Source organism: Scardinius erythrophthalmus (assembly GCF_964197995.2).
Source record: "Scardinius erythrophthalmus genome assembly, chromosome: 17".
Classification (NCBI taxonomy): domain Eukaryota; kingdom Metazoa; phylum Chordata; class Actinopteri; order Cypriniformes; family Leuciscidae; genus Scardinius; species Scardinius erythrophthalmus.
The window spans coordinates 11965851-11988998 of NC_138237.1; the positions used below are offsets into that span (position 1 = coordinate 11965851).

Sequence of the window (23148 nt, forward strand, 5' to 3'; positions counted from 1 at the left end):
AGTGCTGCCAGGTGCAAGGACGCACTGCTGACGATTCGACGGTAAACCGATAAAGCCAGCGCTCGGTTCGAGTGAATAACGTCGTTTGTTTGCGAATGTTTGCAGAGGCGGAGGGCGGATATGTCCGTATTCTGTACTATTTCGTAATGATCCTGATTCTCTTGAAACTCTCAAACGAGAGGAGGCCATTTTGCATTTGTAAGTAGCATATACACATATATACACAAACTGAATCTTTTTTTCTTTTTTTTTTTGAATGTGTGTGTGTGTGTGTGTGTGTTGGCGGATGCGGAACGTTATATCGGATCGAGAGGAATGCCTGCAGATTGCAGCTGCCGATTTGAGATTCTTCCCAGTGGTAAAAGTCTAAAGCAGAGCAGATGTTTCAAACTCTAGCTTAAATCTACAAAAAAATTACAGCTCTACATATTGAATAGCCGGTTTCTATATATACACACATATAAAATATATGCATATAAATACATATATGGGTTTTGGGATTAATATCGTGTATGTATCCATATATATGCTGTACAGGTGCATAAATATGAATACATATTGCTTGAACGTCTGCTATACATATACATATCGTATGTACGTTATATATAAACAGGATTGTTTATCTCAAACCTCTTTAAGATGGTCTCTTAACTACAAGGTCAGGACATAAGATAGAAAAGGTAAGGCTGCATTATGGAACAACCCTTCCCATGCACCCTTTCTCTCACCACAGAGAAAAACTAGAAGAGAAATAAAAATAAATATTCTTCATTTTGAGCAGTAATTGTAAACTAGCGAAGTGAGCGGCCTCGACGGACCATCGGAAATAGTTCTGCCAGTATTCAAAAGCATATCAGCAATCTATATGTATGCATATAGTCATATATGTTCTTTTTATACATATATCTTTTTTAAATACAACTCTAACCGATTGGCACAGCAAGAGATGCAGTGGTCCGATTATGTTACAGATATGAGTCTTTTTTTTTTCTCTCTTTTTTTTTTCTTTCATTTGTGATAAAAAGGTTTGGTCATTTGGTCCCTACACAACTAAGGAATGACAGGTAAGTCTCCCAGCGGACGGAGGCTGCGGTTTGTGGCAGCCGTTGCCCCTGGAAAAGGACAGGCACTCCAAGAAAAAAAGTTGGCCATCCCGAGTCGAAGCAAGTTCGTGTCCTGAATTGTCACTTCCTTCCAAAAAGTTCTGTCTTTCAATTTTTTTTTTCTTTTTTAATCCGTTTTGTTGGTTTCTAAAACAGTTCTTTAAAAAGTTTTCCCAAAGACGTGTTCAATATTACATGATTTCCATCTAAAAGTCTATCTTAGTTTTAAAAAGTGTTTTTTCCCCCCATACTACTTATTCGTAGATTCAGAGCCTTCTGAGGGCTTACATTGTTTTTCTTTTTTTTTCTTTTTTTATATATATATTTATATATATATATTTTTGTGTTGGTCTTCAGTAATGTGTCCTGTGGTCCTGCAAAATAAGGGCTCTGGGGTTCAGAGAAGGGAGTACGGTATGGTCCAGTTACACCGCAGCTCCCCTGAGTTAAACACTGAAGTCCAAAAAGGTCCATTGAGCCTGGTGGTGGTGGTGGTATATCACGCGGCTACGTCCTCCTCATGTCCTGCTTCAGCTGTACTGTATCCCCAGCCCCGATGATCTTGATCTTGTTGTTTTCAAATACATTTGGCATGTTATCAACATGTGGTCCAGCTCTACAAAACCTGGGAAGCAAACACAAAAAGAACACAAAGTTGGCATGAAATGAAAATTCACCCCATCTATTCTAAATGCAATTCATCCATGCATATGTTTCTTTTAACCCTTAAACGCATACCTCAGGTCTTTTGTGACCTGGGACATCATTCACTACCCCCCCCCCCCTCATTCATTTTTTAGTTACACATCAACCTTCTTAGTATTCTTCAATCAATTCATTATAAACAATATAACAAGAAAAATATATATAAAAGAATGCCTGTTTTCTCATTCATTTTTTTGTAAAAATTCTATAGGGTTGCTAATGCTGAATAAGTGCAGTTCACCTTTATTCCACAAGGTGGGAATGTCTGATACACAATGATGAAGTGACGTTTCACTTATAGTTACCGCAGGCAGAAAACAAAAGAATAGTAAGTATCATCAGCAAAACTTGAAACGGCTCAGCGATTTACTGCAGAGCAAGTACTGAAACCAATCAAATATTACTGTCACTGTCACTTGATGGTGAATCTGGTGAAGAAGCTCTCAGTGATCAAAATTTGAAAATTTTGAGAATATGTTTGAGATGGCGAGTATGAGCCAGATGCTGAATAAATGAGCTCTGACGAGGACAGTGATGATGGTATAAAACATCTGCTCAAACCGAACCCTCCCAAGCTCCAAGAGGAAACAAAATATGCTTTATTTTATTCTTCTGTAATTGTAACTCTAATATCAGAGGAGTTTTATATCATCACGACAGGTATACATCCATCCTGTTAGATAAAGATCCGGGTCGCTAAAGACCCGAATATGTAATAATGATTGCCGAAACTTTCATGCATTTAAGGGTTAATTATTATTTTTTGGACCCCATAGTCAAATTATCATAACAGGACCTCAGACTTCTCTCTGGTGACGTATGCAGCTTCCCCAATCATTTAGTCTGCTTAAACTCCTCCCCAGCAAGCTAGCACACACCCACATCTCAAAATCCAATCAACAACTGATGGATAGAACCAAGTCCCCACCCTATATTTAAAAAAAAAAAAAAAGTTGACTAAGTTACTAAAGTTGACGAATCACTTTTTTACTTTTTAAAATGATCAATTATAAATAATGTTAGTAATTATTTTTAATAATTATTGATGTTTTATTTGTTAATATTAATGCAATTATTATTTGTAAATTATATAATTGGTTTAATTATAATTTATTATAATTATATAATATAATTATTTTTCTCTTCAGGGAAAACATGAATTTGCATTAAGAGCTACTAAACTAAGGCTATTTAAAAAAAAAAAAAAAAACACCTTCGCTACATCCGCAACTTCTTGTTGTTCTTCAAATCATTTGAGCGCGATTTTATGCACCGCAAAAAATCATTTTCTTAATTGATAAAAATAAATCTAAACAAATCTTAAGTCCAGATCCAGATATTCTCTTAAAATGTAGCTTTTTTAAAATTGTTTTAAGGACGTATAGATCTTTTTACCATAAAACAAGATAAAAACACTGATTAGCTAAATGATTTTGGCTGGCTGGAAGAGTTTTAATGTATCAGGTCAGTGTCGAGATGCGCAGGAGCCGTACTGTGTCGTCCACAGAGGCGGAGATGGCTCACTAGCTTTGTAAGTAGGTAATAACTTGGCCCAGTAAAAGGCATCAGCAGGGTAAATTAATGACACATCATTGATTTTCCATCTTCATTTAGATGAGGAGATGTGAGATGATATGAGCTACATGGAGACGACTAATCTTTCCCCCTCTGCCACAGTCCTTTTTAATATCATTTGCTGTTATACTGCAGGGCTTAAAGTCAACATGAAACCACATTCACAAGCCATTTTACTCATGTAATGTGACATTTCAGAGTGAAACTACATATCAGTAATTTTATCATTTACTGAATTGTGCCTAGTAAGAACAAGGACAGTGAACGGATCATTCTTTTGAGCTAATTAAAAGGATAGTCCATCATAAACAAACTCCACACGGCTCCGGTGGGTTAATAAAGGCCTTCTGAAGTGAAGCGATGTGTTTGTGTAAGAAAAATATCCATATTTAAAACTTTATTAAGTAAAATAACTAGCTTCCGGCCAAACGAACCGTGCAAAATAAGCGGATTCCACTTAAGTCTAAAGCGCAACTTATGCGAGTAATGCGACGTACTGCTGATATTTACACTACGCCATGACGGACTACGCTACATCCGACGTCACAAGTTGCGTAAGTTGCACTTTAGGCGCAAGTAGACTGTGTATGGCCGTTTGGTCGGAAGCTAGAATTTTACTTTGTAACGTGTTAAATATGGATATTTTTCTTACACAAACGCATGGCTTCGCTTCAGAAGGCCTTTATTAAACCCGTGTGGAGCACTTTTATGATGGATAGATGCACTTTTATGGACTTTTATTGCCATTATAAAGCTTGGAAGAGCCAGGACATTGTTTAATATAACTCCGATTGTATTCGTCTGAAAGAAGAATGTCATATGAACCTAGGATGACTTGAGGGTGAATCATGGGCTAATTTTCATTTTTGGGTGAACTATCCCTTTAATAAACCAATTCATTCACTTGTATAGTATATGTTTGTGTCTTTTGGCTCCAAGGTGATTTGGCTGACCTGTCGTTCCCTGTGCGCAGCGGCGGCCTTCACCCCCAGGGTCAGGGGTGGCTGGGGGGAGGGACGGGGCTAATATGGGCGGTTGGCGTCCTTTGGCCTCTTCAGCTGCACTTTGAGTCTCTTCATGCCGATCTGAAAGCCGTTCATGGACTGGATGGCGGCTTGAGCGCTGCCTGGGTTATCAAAGCTCACAAAGCCTGGAGAATGCAGGGAGAAAGATGGAGACAGAGAGGACGACAGGTTAGCACCAGATGGATGAGAAGGTAATGCAATGGACAGATGGACGTTAGATAGGATTGAGGGAAGGTGGAGTCGGAGGGGGTGTGAGAAATGGGTCACGGTGAGGCCAGAAATTATTTTATGGTAAAGAATGAGGTGAGCGTGAAATGAAGGGAGGGAAGGGTATCAAACAAGTTTACTTAAGTCACCGTGACACATATTTACTAGATACATGTTTAACATTCAACATATATGCACAATCAAGTCAATCAATACAATACAACAGCATACATTTGATACACAATAATCAGAAGCACAGAAAACATGCAGAACCTAACACAATATTCATCCACTCCTAGAATTAGCGAGAAGTTAGCCAGGAGTCCTTCTTAACTCTTTCCTCGCCAAAATTATGTCTGGATTGGATTCAGAACGATGATCAAAAACATAGATTGGGTAGATTGAATCCATCAACAGCCTCAAAGCTTGCATATTCCTATATCTCGTCCTGGGTCGACATTCATTCGGTAACGTTTAGCAGTTTTGATTTATTTAATGTTTAATGCTCGCGCTAAATTACATGTGCGTAAGCAATGCGTCTATCGCTTGTTTCTTCTTTTTTTTTTTCGCCTGTGTTTTGATCCGGAGACTCTGTACTCTTTCAGAAGAAGAGTAATAGCGCACCCTAACGTATAACATGAAACATTGGAAAATCCCTTCAATGGCGGAGAAGCATTGTGTAATTTCCGTCAATGGCAGGAAAGAGTTAATAACATGCAGCAAACAGAAAAACTAACTACATTTTTTTAGAGGCATGAAAGTAGTTTAGCTTTGAGCAAAATAGCAGTTTTTCAGTCATACTTTTTTTTTTTTTTTTATGTCTGTTAGCTTTGAAGCCATCTGTTGCTAATGAATAATTGTTAATTACTAACATATAATTTATTATAATATATTTAGTAATTTATTATAATATTATTTATTTTATATATTATATAATATTATTATCTTCTCTTTTGGGAGATTGGTCCCAAAATATTGATTACATCATCTTAGCCTGCTAATATTCAGATATCTCCAAAAGTACTGACATTTGAATGAAAATTGTATTTCTACTATGCAAGCAACAATATCATAAGCAGCTTTTAATAAGTTATATACTTTAAAACCATATTAAACTGCTTGCTTGAGTAGGGATTTACTCCTGTGTTAACATATTCCCTTTTTAAGCAGAAAGTCTGTGTGAGACAAATACAATTTTATAGAACAAAATCTGTGTAGTGAAAAATGAATCATTATTTTTTCAAAATGTGCTAGCAGCATATTGATAGTGTTGAAGCTAACAAACATGGACTAAAACAAAGCTTTGATGTTATGGGGTCTTGTAGCAATTTGTTAGTTGTTTGTTAATTTGAAGAGTACCGTCTTAAAAAGGTAGCTTGAATTATGACAAAAATGCATTATTTATTATTATGTATTATATAGTTTTGTAGTTTCTGGTGTAAATCAGCTTCAATCAGCAAAACTCCAGTTAACAAATTATTTCCTCTCATTTTCTCATCTATTTTCTCACTCACGTCGCTCTGTCTTGAGGTATTGTGATCATTTCAGCTGGCTCAGCATTTCAGATCATCACGTCTGAGTCTCCGAAACACCTCCTGCTAACTGCGTTTATATTAAGTTGAAATCGAATAGCGGTGTGTTTGTTCATGCATGGGATGCCTCTGATAAGTCAAGGAGCCAGTGAAGCTGCAGATAGCGCTAATTAAAATATAGAGGTTCACATTAGTCACAAGCGGGACACACGAACACGCTTCCGCAGTTTCCTCCTTCAGCCTCATGTCCCGCGCTGATTAAAGACATAAAGATGCTACACTACATCTTCTTTTTTTCCCTTTCATTTTCCATTCATTCTTTTTTTCTGTTTTAAGCCAGGTGCACACCGTGTGATTCAGATTAAATGATGTGACTTCAGTGACATTTTAAGTGTAAAATATACAAATTAGCAACTACTTTGCTTGTGTCACCAGTTTACACTGCAGTTTTCACACAAAACATGTAATAACACAAATCTAAAATGAAAAACTGCATTAACCCCAATTGGAATGCCAAGAGCGTTTTGGACATTATGTTAATGTGACTGAAAGGAACACCAAATACTGAAAGATATTTGGTATATGTTGCAGACAAGGTCAAATCCACAATTTAGATGGTCAGTTCTAGAGAACCAAAGTTCGTTGGAAGCTAATATTCATCGTAAAGGTAATATATCGGCCTTTGGTGAACATGTCATACTAAGCGACCTTAATTTAGCCCTACAATCCCTAAAATGTATCTCAAATGGCGGAATAGTAGCGAAAAGCACACAGTGTGCACACGGCTTTATTCGAAAGCTTCGCTGTGGTAGAGAAATGAGGTAAAAATGTTAATAGTGTGAGTAGGAATGAGAATAATCTTCACAGGTGTCTTATCATTTTTACCCACCAAAGCATTTACTTTGGTTTGTCGCCCGATCCACAAACACTTTGGAGGAGATGACATTACCGAAAGGCAGGAACATCTGCATCAGCTCGCCGTCCCCAAACTCCTGAGGAAGGTGATAAATAAACAGGTTACAGCCCTCCGGCCCTGGAGACAGAGAAAGAGAGAGAAAGACAAGAAGGATTGTGGGATACAGAAGATTAGAGAAGCGGTTAGACAGGAGAGAAAAAGAGCAGGTAGCACAGAAAGAATAAATGGAAATGAGGGGAATAAAGAGAGAGAAGGCAAAACAAAGACGCAAATGGCAAATTAGACTTGGCAAAGAACAAACTATTGAAACAGTTTCTCTTTATTGAGCAGTTGCCCTGGCATTTGAAAGTAGCAATTCGCTCCATAAGTTGTATAGATGAAATAACAGTGTACAAACAAATGCTCGGTCTGACACTTCCAGGTTCTTCGGGCACTCTTGAAAAGGTGTTTTAGATTAGCTCTTCCTTCAAACTGAGCCTTAAATGAACAAAAAGTGCAGCTAAGTGGAGCTAAAATTGGTTTCCAAAAGATTATTGGAGATGTGGGCTTCTTTAAATTCTCATCAGGGTAAAGAAAACTCCTTGATTTGACAAAGAAATATAGTTCACGGGTCACTGTCATCATGATTTTCTCTGCTGAAAGAAGACCTGACTGACCTTGAACATTTCATGAAATCACTGCACTTACTCCCATCATAAAGTTTTTAATTTCTTGAGACAAACAAGGCTCAGTTAGACCGCAGACCACCATCCAATGGGAATGACTGCAGCATATACTGGCAAGGATATGCAATTAAAAATAACGTGAATGAATTGCTGAATTTATTTTGTAGAATGGTCAGCTATTGAGTTTGATCAATGCCAATTGACTATTCTTTACCACTGGAACAAATGTGTAATTAAAAAGCGGTATTTTTGCTATTTTACTTTTATATGCATAATTTCTCAGGCTTTAGAAATGTTGTGTAATGTGTTCTAGGGTGCTTTTGTATACTGAATGAACAGTTTACAATCTGAAAAGAACCTGTGTAGATCACTGTCTAATAACTTCAACACTAACAAACATTCCAACATTATATAATGCATAACAGACAATGGGAACTGCAGAAATTAATCACTTTATCTATACGTGCATTCAGACACATGCTGTACAGAAGAGAAACTCTACAGTTGGCAAATCATGAACATGGCTGGTTGTTGAAGATGTTTCGGTATAGTTTAATAGCAGCCACTGGAGGGAGACGAAACCACAATCTTGAGTATAATGTTTTAGAAAGTCAGCCAAGAACACCAAATTTAACTTAAAAGATTATTCTAGGCTATTTCTTCAACTTAATGTCTGTGGATCTGTAATTTTGGCTTGTCCTGTAGGGTTTGCGAAACGCTTTACTGCTAGGCAAGTCTATTTACTGTAAACAGTTTCCAGTTTGTTTACACACAGTGATGAGAGACGAATCAAAATGATTGTCTGTGGTAATCAATAGCACACCAGAAATGCGATCCATTGATATAATATAATATTCCTACCAGTGTCACATGATCCTTCAGAAATCATTCTAAAATGCTGATTTGGTGCTCAAGAAACATTTATAATTATCAATATCGAAAACGCTTGTGCTGTTTAATATTTTTTTGTGGATACATTTTTTCATGATACTTTAATGAACAGAAAGTTCAAAAGAACAGCATTTATTTGAAATAGAAATCTTTTGTAACATTCTAAATATTATTACTGTCACTTTTGATTAATTGAATGCATCCCTGCGGAACCAAACTTTTGAATGGGAGCATAAGCGGCACATAACAATCAATACATAAAAATCTCACATTAATAGAACATCTATGAAAAGCCAATTACGGGAAATGTCACAGAGAGTGACCACGTCGAATCTTTCACTCTCACAGGTGACATATCTGCCTGCGACAGACTCACCTTCTCTCTGTTGCTGAGGGATGATGGGAGGCGGCTGGGGAAAAGCCTGGCTGATCTGTCCATATGCAGCGGGGAAGGCTGCTGAGACACACACACACACGCCAATGTGTCAGATAACCCCACACACACACACTTCACACCTCTTCCAGCACACGTAGACACAGTGCATGCACTTTTTATTAACTTGGAAGTAGGAAAATTACAAACAGCCTCCTTTTGAGTGACAGACCTGCATATTGTTGGACTCCAGCGTAGGCCTGCTGTAGGGGGTCTGCTGCAGTGGGACTCTGAGCTGTGGAGAGAGAGAGACGAGAGCCGGGGTCACTGAGTGCGTTTGAGTGTGTTCGGGCAGAGCTGTGCGCCGGGAATGAGCTTACCTCACTTCCCTCCCCCTCACCGTTCACCCACAAACAATTAAGCCGTGGCGCTCGCGCGGGACCCTGCCAAGCTTCTCCGCTGCCCGCGATTTGGAAAGACAGCCGGAGAGTGTATGGAGGACAATATAGATCTACAGCTCTACACGGCACATCAATCAGCTGAGAGCTTTCACAGTAATAAAGGCAATTCAGCCCCGGCCCGCGACGCTCCTGTTCTAAACACTGATACACATACTTACAGCCTGGTAACTTAACGCTGCTAAAACACTTACAGGTAAATACTGCAACATCCACGCTCTGGATTGTGTGTTCGGAGCTCATTTGATGGACATGCGAGTAACTCTTTCCCCGCCATTGGCAGAATTTCCTTACATTTATGAGGGTATGTTTACACGACATTGTTATACTAAAACTTTTTCGCGTAAACAACAACAACGTCAAAACGGTCCCTTTTCACATGGATCTGCGAAAATGACTAAACCGCTGCATTATGCTGCCAGGCCAGTAGTTGGCGATGTCACTTTGTAAAGAAAAACTACGCGCATATAGACTGAACACGTTATACAAATGCACACGACATCAAGGTTTTCAAAAATGTGCGTTTTTGTTGTTTACACTGGGAGACGATACCCGTTTTCAAAAGCTTGCATTTTCAGGCCCGCGAAATGGCGTTGTCATGTAACTTAACTGCCAAAATGCATGAAAAGTTTTCTGTTTTTAGTTGAAAACAGTGTTGTTTAAACGGCCCCTGAGACACTTCCCTGCCATTGACGGAATTTTTTCCCGTTTTTTCTTTCCGTGTTTTCACTGTTATACGGTAGGGGGCGCTATTACTCATCTTCTGAAAAAGCAGAGAATCTCTGTGTCAAAACAGTAATTAAAACACTGCTTATGCACATTGTATTTTTTGGGAAAAAATGCAATTTTATCAGCTTTTTGTTCAAAATGTTGCTTTTTTTAAATTAAACTTACATTCAAGTGTTGATAAAAAAAAGAATGCATGATGCTAGAATAAAATGTTTTTCTTTTCTTTTTTTAAAGCAGAGTCTCAGTAGGCTACTTTGTTTTGATATATTGCTTGTTCAGATATTCATACAAAATATTCTGGGGGCCGTTACTCTTTTGTGAACATTTTTAAAAAAGTTGGCAGTGGCTGGCAACTTCTTTTTTAAAATGCTGGTGGGGAAAGAGTTAAAAGTAAGGAGAATTCAGACAAAAATGAACATCCTGTCATCATTTACTCACTCTCATGTTCCAAATAAGTATGAATGTAAAAGAAAATGAACACGGCCTAGATTTTCAGTGAATTACTCTGCTCTGGAAAACTTGATTCTAAATGGTAAATTGCATCAAGACGTCATATATTTCCTAATATTCACCATTGTCCATGGCAATGCTATATGTCAGACCGCTTATCTGGGTAGCTGAAAGTAATGCAACTTTCACATCTCTCATATCACACTGTAGACTTACTTGTTTTATACAAATGCAACTAACACTATTGTGTATTTTAATAATTGAATGTAGTGAAAATGACCTCAGATAACTTTTTTGCAATATTGCGATGTTTGTTTTGTTGCTAGGCTGATTTTTCACTGAATGGACTTTTTTGTGGAAATGGAAGCTTTATGAATAACATACAGGCAAAATAATAAAACAATTTTTGTGTTACATACATGTCACTATATTCTTTTGTTTAATGAAACAGCATGAACAACATGAAAGTGAGGATGATGATGAAATAAAAAAAATTTCTTTGGAGAACTATCCCTTTAAGGGGTTCAATGATAGTTATTGGTCCTATGGTTTTATGGGCATAGCGGTTTTTTATTTTATTATTTGAGTAGAAATGTATGTAGGTGAATATGTATAGTTCTTTTGGTGCATATAAATGCATTAAAATCATAGCATTTTACTTCTTACATTAAATATTTTGAATAAGTTTCCTCCAATTGGAAAGGAAACCACAATTTTAAGCCATTTTAGAGCATATACAAAATAAATATGTATGAAATAGCAATTTTAATTGATTATTTATGAATTTATTTATATATTTTATTTTAGATATATATGGCCTTTTTGTATAAAACAAAACATGAGGGTGAGAAGACAATGATATAATTAGCAATTATGAACTATCCCTTTAAAGGGAACACAGTTCAATGGGGGTTGTTTTGTAGTGGTAACTAAAAGGTGTAGGACTGAACTCCAGAAGGTGTGAGCTAACACCACCGCGCCCTTGAGTGAGTCACTTTAAATAAAAAAGCGTCTGCCAAATACAAAGCATGCACATATAACTATAGCCACACTACAACAACAACAAGTCACTCTACAAAGCTGACGACACCAAACAAACATGAAGAAATTACTCACGTCTTTCACTCCCTGTCTACCGCAAACCGTATGCACACACACACCAAACACACACAGTAATACGACACTAACGTTTGAGGGAGTTCTATACCTTCTGAGAGAGACGACAGGAAGCAGCTTCCCTGAACCCCAAAACAACTTCTCTGTGCCACGCCAAGGCCGCCCTTCTCCGAGTCTTCCCTAAACACCACTTCCTGCAAAACTGGGATACAGCCGGGAGACAGGCATTTGCTTTTCTCTGTGGCACTGGACATGAATACCACTCCACAACACACACAGACTCGCACTGTGACAGCTGACAGCCGACCGCTGGCCATTTCACAACTCCGCATGCACTTTTCAGATAAAGTAGCTTCGAGAAACATTTAATAACATGTTTTTGTGTTTAATAAAAGACTGCTGAGTCATCAAATAGAAGAACACTTATATTGCTAAACACAAAAGTAAAATGCTTTATGTGCAAGCATAAAACTTGATTATACTGCAAGAAATACTGTAATTCACAAAACCAGAGCTGACATTAATCGTCAGAAAAGGATGATGAAAAATGTTAGTGTTATACTTAGCCATGTATTTTACTGTTGCAAAAAGTATAAAGTTTGCCTATGGAGTCGGTTCAACGCTATTAAAATCTGCCAAAATTCTGCTGTATATCTGTGGATGAGAGTGTGTAGTACCTGGGTAAGGATGGATTCCATTGGTGAACATGGCCTCCGCTGGGGCCTGTCCGTTGGCCTGAGGAGGAGGCAGCCCTGTGAAACCGTTCACGCTGATTGGAGATGGAATGCTGGTCACCGTGGGAGCCGTGATGCCAGGGGGCGTGCTTCCACCTGGGGGCGGGGCCAAGGAGAGGAGACAATATTTGAAATATTCATAATAAATACTGTACGTAATGGCTTTGCTGGGAATAGAGAGTTTTTAAGAATATTTAGGCAAAATATATGTAGGTATATATGTATTGCTGTTGATTATATGTATTGTTGTATTGGTGCATAATACATAAATAAAATGTGTTTTTTTTGTGTGTTTAATTAGTGGAAAACACACCCTTATTATTTTACATTTTAATTCCAACGCAAGTTTTATTTTTGCATTTTACATTTATTTATTCTTCATTTCATTACGATGATGATTCCACTGATTGGAAATGCCTGAAGCTCAATCAGATTGAAGTTTTAAGTTTTAATTAAATATAATATATAATAAATATATTATATTTATAGAATAAATTAGTTTCAATTTTACTGAACAGAGCATGCTCTTATAAACCATCTCATCTGTGGCTCTAACCAAACACGAAAAAAATATATATATTTTTTTTTACAGTGACTCAAGAAGGGAAAATTGCATAAATGATATCCATGAATAATGAAAAGACTTAAAGAAAAAGTTCACCCAAAAATGAAAATTCTGTCATAATTTACTCACCCTCTCAAGTGGTTCCAAACCTGTATGAGTTTCTTTCTTCTGCTGAACACAAAAGAAGATCTTTTGAAGAATAAGGGTAACCAACAGTTGATGGAAGTATGGACTTCCACAGTATGGAAAAAAATAAAAATACAATGGAAGTCAATGGGGTCCATCAACTGTCTGGTTACCAACATTCATCAAAATATCTTCTTTTGTGTTCAACAGAAGAAAGGAACTCATACAGGTTTGGAACAACATGAGGGTGAGTAAAGAATGACAGAATTTTCATTTTTGGGTGAACTATCCCTTTAAGACCTGTTCACAACAAGGGTGATAAATATAACAATAAAGATATAGATCTAAAAATCGTTCTAAACATAAAAGAATAGCAGAGTCAATACCACAACTATGACAGCTGCACAGAGAAACAATATCAATGAAATCACTTCAGAACGATTTTTTCCAGCTGATGAACGATAAAAACATTGGCAGCCAATCAGAACCCACCAGAGACTTTAAAGAGCTCGAGCATTTAAAGCAACAGACATAACTGCAGTGTTCGCTTAGTATAAACAGAATGATTCGTCTGCTGGTGTGGACACTAATGTAGTTATGGTTATAGTTATTGTTTTTGGTGTGAATGGGCCTTTAGTCTGGGAAAGTCTGTGTGTGTGTGTGTGTGTGTTTCCTCACCTGATGTTGGGGTCATGGGAGCCCCAGGGAGGCCGTTGATGGTGGCCATGTGTTGCATCTGTGCGGCAGCAAAAGCCGCCATAGGGCTGAGATATCCTCCCTGACCCACTGATGCCATCAGCGCTGCCTGTTGCTGAACCTGACGGAGAAAAGCCCACACACACACGCTACTTTAACTATATGTAAGATAACATAATCATATCATGATAAAAGCTATGTGTATAACAAGACTTTAGAGTCGACAGATTTTTCCACTGAGATGCTGCAGTTTTGTTGGAAATAGTTTATAATGAGAGAGAGAGAGAGAGAGAGAGAGAGCTCTTGCCTGTGCATAGGCACCGTACGCTCCAAACTGCAGGGCCATCGGATTGAAGATGCCCATCTGACCGGCCATCTGCTGCATGCGTCGAATGGTCCGTTCCTTATCTGTGTCTGCAAACTTCACCACCAGGCTGGAAGAAGCGCCCTGAAACACACACACATACACACACACACCAATTGAGGATGCTTTGTGCCTTAAACGTGCTAATGATACAAAAGTGCATGATCAGATGTGCTGGCACTCACAGGCATAGTTTGGCTGCCGTGTAAAGCACTAATAGCGGCCTGAGCTTCTGCATGAGTGGAATACTTCACAAACGCACATCCTGAAGAGACAAAAACAGTCAAAAACACGCTCTTCAACATTTACAGACACTTCTAGACCAACATATTTTATTTTTGAGAGTTTCTCTACCTGGGTCCTGGGACAAGAAGCCGTTTTTTGAACTCCAAAGTTATTTTTGTATTACATATTATTAGTATTTTATATTATGTATAAATTAAAAAACAACAAAAAACTATATGCAGACATTTTTTTTTTTTTTACAGACCTTGAAAAGTGAATATGTGACCCTGGATCACAAAACCAGCCATACATACATTGTATGGGTCAAAATTAGCGATTTTTCTTTTATGCCAAAAATCATGAGGATATTAAGTAAAGATGATGTTCCATGAAGATATTTTGTAAATTTACTACTGTAAATATATAAAACATTTATTTTTGTGAGTGAATGCAGCACAATCGCGAACATAAATGGACAACTTTAAAGGCGATTTTCTCAATGTTTAGATTTTTTTTGCACCCTCAGATTCCAGATTTTCAAATAGTTGTATCTCGGCCAAATATTGTCCGATCATAACAAACAATACATCAATTGAAAGCTTATTTATTCTCAGCTTTCATTTGATGTATAAATCTCAATTTCATAAAATTGCTCCATGTGACTGGTTTTGTGGTCCAGGGTCACATATATTCTTACAAATGCTTGTGTGTAAATATACATATAAAATATATATGTTGTGGCAGTGAATCATTTCAATATTGAAAATCCATGGCATTTACAGTATATGATAAAAATATAGTAATTCCACCATATCACAAAAGCTATAGGAATAGCTTAATGTAAGTTAATATTTTTTTTTAATTATTATTATTTAAAAAATACAAAACATTTTCTTTTGGGAGCAGGTTTTGGGTTAATCTATAATAATTTAATAATATTTGTATTATTATTAAAAAAACAGTAGAAGTCTATGGTATGTCACTGTTTAACTAGATAAATGTATGCGTATTGCATGTTTACTCACTGCCGTATCCAGTTCAATTCCCTCTGTACCCTATAAATATGTGCCTTTTTTTAACTCTGTGCCTTGTCTTGAGTTTAAAACATGCAGCAGTGACACATTTTATATATATATATATATATATATATATATAGAGAGAGAGAGAGAGAGAGAGAGAATTGGACAGAACCCAATAACCTTTGCTGTTTCCGTCAGGACCTCTGAGGATGGTGCACTCCTCAATGCATCCGAAGGACTCAAAAAGGCGCCGCACGTCGTCCTCACATTGCTGCTTATTCAGCATGCCAACAAAAAGTTTTCTGTCTTCTGAAACAAACACAAAGAATTCGTTACATTATACAGGACAACAACTACAGTACATCTATCTGATGTCTTGCTGCTCATTTCAATAAATCCACACGGCCCCTTATTCTAGTTTAACTTTATTTTAAGTGCTGTTTGCATTTTCCTCAGCATTTGCAATAATTTCAGAGCATTTTATTATTAAAGATGGTAGAATCTTATAAAAAAAAGCATGAGCTAAGTACTGTATGCAAACAAAAAAGCAATTCAAAAATGCAATAAAAAAAATGCGTATTAAAAGTCCTAAAATAAATAGAAGCTCTTCAAACACCTTCACTCAATCAATCCCTTTTTTATCCACCTAATATATCTTTTCTGTGTCTAAATCCAGCAATCCACTAAGAAACTTGTTGGTGTCTGTCTAATGAAATGAGTTTATGAACGAGATATCTGTGGAGAACCTTTCGTCTAGTCGATTCTGCCACCTCAGGAGTCCTTGTTTATTGTTTGTGCTTTTATTTATCAGATTATGTAGACATTATTGAATTACACATCAGCGTGAGGAGAACAAAAGCGGTATTGTTTCAGGGTTTTATTAGGCTGTAATTGCAGTGTCAATGCTGCATGTTTTAAACTCAAGACAAGGCACAGAGTTAAAAAACAAGGCACATATTTGTAGGGTGCAGAGGGAATTGAACTGGGTACTGGATACATTTATCTTGCTATATAAACAGTGACATACCATAGACCTCTACTGTTTAACAAAGAATCTAAATATAAAAGTATAATTAAATTATTATATATTAACCCGAAACATGCTCCCAAAAGAAAATGTTTAGCATAAAAAAAAAAAAAATATTACATTAAAAAGCTATTTCTATATGGTATCACAGCTACATTTTTATCATGTACCGTAAATGCCATGGATTTTTAATATTGCAATGATTCACTGCCACAGCATATATATTTTTAAAGATGATTTGCTAATGATTTAGCAAATTTGTTTGTTTTAATATATTTCTCAGACCTTTTGCGTAGTGCATTCATCTGTAATCACAAGAAAATGTGCTTTAAGCAACTAAGCGTTCTCTTTAATAATGCTAGTGGGTTTGCGTAGGTAAACTTTCTTATATCATTACACATGAAAGTGTATGTGTAATGTATGTGTGTGTGTAAGTATGATGGATGGTGCAGCAGAGATATTAATGAGCACTATTGTGTGTGTTCATGTGTTTGTCCACGCCCTGGTGCTCACTAACATGCTCTGACAGGGTGCCCTTGCCCAGTCAACAAGACTAATCTCCAGTCCAGAATGTTTACAAGTGCGCTGCGCATATGCGGAATAAGACAAGCACACACACTACATTGCAATCACAGGCTAAATCAAAGGTATAAAGGTAAAACGAATAATAAATAAAATGTGTGCATTTTACAAATCTAAAGTTTATGATATTTATAAATAAAATAAAAGTTTAGCCTACAATAAGCACTTAACTCAAATAAGTATTAAACAGGGATGCACCGATATGAACATTTTGGCCGATACCGATAACCGATATATTGGCCGATAAATCTAAATCCAAATTTGTATATAATTTAAACCTGGTTACAAAAAAAGTCTCACCATTAAAAGCCATGTCCCAAGCACTCAATTATAATGTTCTCATTGTAATTTTATATAGCCTATATGACAGACTTGCGCTGCACATGTTGCACTGAACCATATTTTCCTTTTTTAAGAGATTCCGATCATATTTCACGCAATTCAAAACAGTGCGCATCTGAAGTGTCTCAACTGAAGGAAACAATCCATTATTTATCGGCTTTAATATATCGGCCAATTTTTCTTATTGCGCCGATAACATTAAAAATGAACATATATAGGCCGATACCGATATGGTGGCCGATATATATCGTGCATCCCTAGTATTAAATAATAAAATAAATAACTAGAGAACTGGCTTGAAAATGTCATCTCATGAAATTTGTACAATGAACATTTGTTCATATTCGACATACAAAGATGGATTGTTAAATTCTTTACAATTTAAAGGTACACTGTGTTATTTCATCAGTCAATCGTGGAGGTCTGATGATTGATATCTTTTGGCAACATTAATTCTAAGAGTGAAACGAATTCTAGAGAGAGAGAGAGAGCACGTGGAGATTCGCGAGTGCACAGCGCACAGAGCCCTGAGACCACTGTATTAGAGAGTGCGCATCCTGTTTTGTGCGAGAGTGAAGGAAATTCATCTGTGAGTGGAGAGATTCGTACTCGCACATTACGTACATGAATGCGCTCTCGGGTCATTTGTCGTTAAAATAATGCCATAGAAACTGCCTCAAATTAACTATAAAGAAGAGAAGTCGTGTTTAAAATGGATGATGCCCCATGCCACTGCTCTGCGCATTGCCCCCTATAGGAGGCTCCCTGTATTGCTGAAAATTTGAAGAAAAAAAGGCCTTCTTCCCCTTGGACAACAAATGAAACCAGCAGTCTGATACCCAAAATATGTTAAAAAAGACACGCTCTCGTGGCAATTCGCACATATTTTATAAGGTGGCTAATTTGTACGAATTCATACGACCTCACTTGTATGAATTCGTGCGATTTTTGCTAAATCGTACATATTTTACGAGTTGCCCAATTCGTATGAATTCGTACGATTAACCTACCCCTGATCCCGCCCCTAAACCTAACCATCATTGGGGTTTAGACAAATCGTACTAACTTGTACGAATTCGTATGAATTGGTCGTGAGATAGTGTTGGATTATCCCAGCTAATAGGGAACATTCTCAGAACTTTGGCTAACGTTCTGGCAAGGTTCTCTAAAAGTTATAAACAAACGTTATTGGTAACGTTAATAGAATGTTTGTTCAAAATGATCTGGTCTTTAATAATGTTCTCAAAATGTTAGCACAAAAAAATACAACATTTATGGAATGTTTTTTTCTGAAATGCTTTAACTGGGCATTTGTTCATAGAACATTCAAAAGTAACATTCCCAAAATGTTTGCAGAATTATAAAATGGAATACTCCATAAACATTTGTATAAAAACATTTTAAAAACTGGACATTTTGATTGTCGAGAAATAACGTTTTCAATGGGAATGTTAGCAAAACATTCATAGAATATATTTTTTGTAAGCTGGGATGCTCGATTTTCATTTAAATAAACACGTCCTACGTGTAAATCACAATGTGCACATTTCCAGATAATAGTTAGATGGAGTGGGAAAAAGCTATTTTGTTTAGAAGAACAAGTCTTTCGTTTAGTGTCTCTAACCAGTGTCACCAACTGTTTCTTTTCATTCTCTCTGATATCCATCTTTATTTCGCTCTTATGACCACTCCTGCCTTCTCTTTAACTCTCTTTCTGTCTCTCACTTCCTTTCCTTGTCTTTCCCACTTTGACCTTTAGCTCTCCCTCTCCATCCCGGCGTTTCACTTTAAATGACTAGTGAATGGATCGGTTGGGGACGGCACATCAGTTTTGCCAGTGGAATCAGAGGGCTTTGCAGGGACATATATTGCGTTTTTACAGGGCTAACAGGGGGATAAATTCAGCTGTCCATCACCATGAAGACAATTGATCTGTCGAGTGTGAGTAAAGGAAGACACTCTCAATTAGAGAAAGGAACGCATGGCATGAAATGAAAGGAGAGACTGTGAAGGAAGGAGAGGTGCCTCTATGTGTATGTCTCGTTCTCACTGTGGGTCTATCAATCTTGGTTATCTGGAAAACCTGACCCAAAAAGGAGGAAAAGACGAGCTATCTCTTACCAAACTACTTCCACTCTGTCTGTAAGTGACGCACAGACACTGTCAATGCACAGAAACTCAATCTCACACTCCCATGAACACAAACACACACTTAAAAATAAAAGCTTAAAAAAATGTCTCGGTTACGTATGTAACCCTCACGTTACATCGAACGTGACCGACTGAAAGGGAACACGCTTCACGACATAAAGCAGAACATTTTAAATTCTATAAATATTTTAAGCTAATATGATATATTTTTATATATTTATATATAATATGATATATTTTTTATGATGTCATAGGGGAAATGTAAGTTTTTGTTATGTCATAAAGGAACATTTAAAGCTCTTACATTGTAAAAATAAAAAAAATAATTCAAAATAAATAAAACAGTAAGTTTTACAAGAAAATACTATTTCAGTCTTTCTATTTCAAAATGTCATATTTGATTAAATGTTACTTGCCATTGCTTTTTTTATTTATTATTTATGCATAAACAATTATGAAATTTACTAGCAATTTCTAAATGAAAAATTTTCAAAGTAAATGATACACTATTTTTTTCAGTGTATATATGATGTCATAGGAAAACCTTTTTAAGTTCTTATGATGTCACTGGATAACCTTTTTAAGTTATTATGATGTCGTCATAGGAGAGAATTTTTAAGTTCTTATGATGTCATGGGAGAGAATTTTTAAGTTCTTATGATGTCATAGGAGAGCCTTTTTAAGTTCTTATGATGTCATAGGAGAGCCTTTTTAAGTTCTTATGATGTCATAGGGTAACTTTTTTAAATTCTTATGATGTCATAGGAGAAACTTTTTAAGTTCTTATGATGTCATAGGAGAACCTTTTTAAGTTCTTATGATGTCATAGGAGAACCTTTTTAAGTTCTTATGATGTCATGGGAGAGAATTTTTAAGTTCTTATGATTTCATGGGAGATAATTTTTAAGTTCTTATGATGTCATAGGAGAGCCTTTTTAAGTTTTCATGATGTCATAGGATAACCTGTTTAAGTTCTTATGATGTCATAGGAGAACCTTTTTAAGTTCTTATGATGTCATAGGATAACCTTTTTAAATTCTTATGATGTCATAGGAGAACCTTTTTAAGTTCTTATGATGTCATAGGAGAACCTTTTTAAGTTCTTATGATGTCATGGGAGAGAATTTTTAAGTTCTTATGATGTCATGGGAGAGAATTTTTAAGTTCTTATGATGTCATAGGAGAGCCTTTTTAAGTTCTTATGATGTCATAGAAGAACCTTAAGTTCTTATGATGTAATAAGATAACCTTTTTAAGTTCTTATGATGTCATAGGAGAGCCTTTTTAAATTCTTATGATGTCATAGGAGAACCTTTTTAAATTCTTATGATGTCATAGGAGAACCTTTTTAAGTTCTTATGATGTCATAGGAGAACCTTTTTAAGTTCTTATGATGTCATGGGAGAGAATTTTTAAGTTCTTATGATGTCATGGGAGAGAATTTTTAAGTTCTTATGATGTCATAGGAGAGCCTTTTTAAGTTCTTATGATGTCATAGAAGAACCTTAAGTTCTTATGATGTAATAAGATAACCTTTTTAAGTTCTTATGATGTCATAGGAGAGCCTTTTTAAGTTCTTATGATGTCATAGGAGAACCTTTTTAAGTTCTTATGATGTCATAGGAGAGCCTTTTTAAGTTCTTATGATGTCATAGGAGAGCCTTTTTAAGTTCTTATGATGTCATAGGAGAGAATTGAAGTTCTTTTAATGTTCTTATGAATTCTAGTCACTTGATATCTAGTCTCTAGTCAACCTATAATATAACATAAATAACTCATTAATAAACTCATAACAAATTAATGTATTTTTATTAAAAACATTATTTCGTGTGATAATATTTCTATACCCACAGTCATTGAAAAATGCTAACAAAAATACATTGACACGATAATCAAAATGATAAAATAATCAAATTTATTTTAAAAATAGTTTTCTGATTTATATCTTATTATATTAATTTTAACACCGATAATTCTTCTCTCACTGAATGTGTATTTCCCATCACACCACAAAGTATTTTTAGTATTATTTTGTTTGCTTCAAAATAATTCATTTTTAAATGGCATAATGAAGAGGAAATAACATAATTTGAGTTTTGAGAAGCCATAAATAAAATTACCAAGATTAAATATGATAAAACATATATTTGTTTTTCCATTTACTTTTAAGAACCTATAAAATTCAACAAACTGTCGACATTTTGTGCTCTTTCCTACAACAGTGCACGTCTATACAAAAGTGTCTGTGTGTGCATCAAAAACTGTAAAACTCAGGAAAGTGTTCCTCCCCGCACCTCCGTGGAGGGCAACAATCCGACAAAAGGAGTGACGACACTTATGTAAGGCGTGTGAGGGCCGGCCCAAGATCCTCTGGGGCCTTGTATGACTGTCAGGTCTCATCGAGATGCGTCATTATATGTGACTCTTAAGAAGGGGACATCTACCGGTAATGGTGACACTGATGTAGTGTGACATGAAGGTGGGGAGAGAAATAGAAAAGGAAGAAGAAAAAATAGGAGTGGAAATCTACCTCCCCTGCTCTCACTGTCAGCTGGCTTCACCTGGATTGGCCTGTTCATCTGTGCAACACAAAGAGAAGAACGAGGGAGGGGGAAAGACAGGACAGACAGAAAGAAGGGGAAAAGACAAGAGAAGACATTAGATTCGTAGCACAAAACTATTTTAGCGAAGTGTTCACATTTGCAGTATCAGTCACTTGTGTCCATATAACATTGGATGAAATGCCTTAAACACAAAAAGCTACTAGTAAGTGTTTTGAGAGCTTAATATGTTAATTAATAAACTTATTCTTTTAAAAAGATTATTTTATGTGATAGTTTTTACATACCCATAGTAATTCTTTAAAAAAAAAAGTCAAAATACTAAAAGATATAAATATTTTGCCATAAAACTAAAATAATCAAATGCATATTAAAACGTTTTCTAATAATTAATTTTAACAACAATTCTTCTTTCCATAAATTTAGATTTTCCCATTACCATTTGCCTCGAAATAATTCATCATGAATGACATAATGAAGAGGAAGTGACATCATTTGAGTTTTGAGGAGCCAAGTTCAAAGTTGTTCAGTTGCTCATTTAATATTCATAAATTGTTGTTCTTTTATGCTTGACACAATTTCTCAAGGATAACATATCCACCCTGGCAAATCTCATTTATTTTAAACTTCTATTCATAGAAAAGTAGTTTGAATGCTTAAAAAATAAGAAAGAAGCCATAAAATCACCATAAGGTGAGCTGCAGCAATTTTGGTTTGAAATGTTCCTCCCAACAGAATATCTCAAAATATAATTTAGCTTGAGATGGTTTGAAGCAATTCATTAACTATATAAAAATATTCTTTGTCTGAGAGAATAATGGACTTAAAAAATTCACCATAATAACTGGAAAAGGCAAATGTTTCATAGACTGACTTATTTTTACTGCTTTCCAACAGTGAAAGCCACAGACACATAGCAATACAGAACGAAATATTAAAAGAAACGCATGCTACACTCAGCACAATACACCTCATTTATATAAGCACATTTGCATACGCCTGTGTTTATGT

At 36.1% G+C, this 23148-nt stretch overlaps 1 protein-coding gene across 14 annotated transcripts in view; it reads right to left on the reverse strand.

Annotated features, from left to right (window-relative positions):
* Window positions 1-4405: 4405 nt before the first annotated feature.
* celf4 (CUGBP, Elav-like family member 4) overlaps window positions 4406-23148 on the reverse strand; it is a gene marked incomplete at both ends in the record, with an annotated part of 97577 nt that continues 78834 nt past the window's right edge. For 2 of the 14 annotated variants that reach the window (XM_081390751.1, XM_081390761.1), the window contains 9 exons: window positions 4406-4533; window positions 7097-7180; window positions 8996-9076; window positions 9225-9287; window positions 12423-12575; window positions 13849-13987; window positions 14171-14314; window positions 14416-14495; window positions 15655-15780. In XM_081390751.1, coding sequence (XP_081246877.1) covers window positions 4406-4533; window positions 7097-7180; window positions 8996-9076; window positions 9225-9287; window positions 12423-12575; window positions 13849-13987; window positions 14171-14314; window positions 14416-14495; window positions 15655-15780 — 998 coding nt within the window. Of the gene's footprint in view, window positions 4534-7036; window positions 7181-8995; window positions 9077-9179; window positions 9288-11836; window positions 11948-12422; window positions 12576-13848; window positions 13988-14170; window positions 14315-14415; window positions 14496-15654; window positions 15784-23148 lie in introns of all 14 variants that reach the window. The other 12 variants (XM_081390762.1, XM_081390759.1, XM_081390754.1 and 9 more) reach the window with 9 other exon arrangements.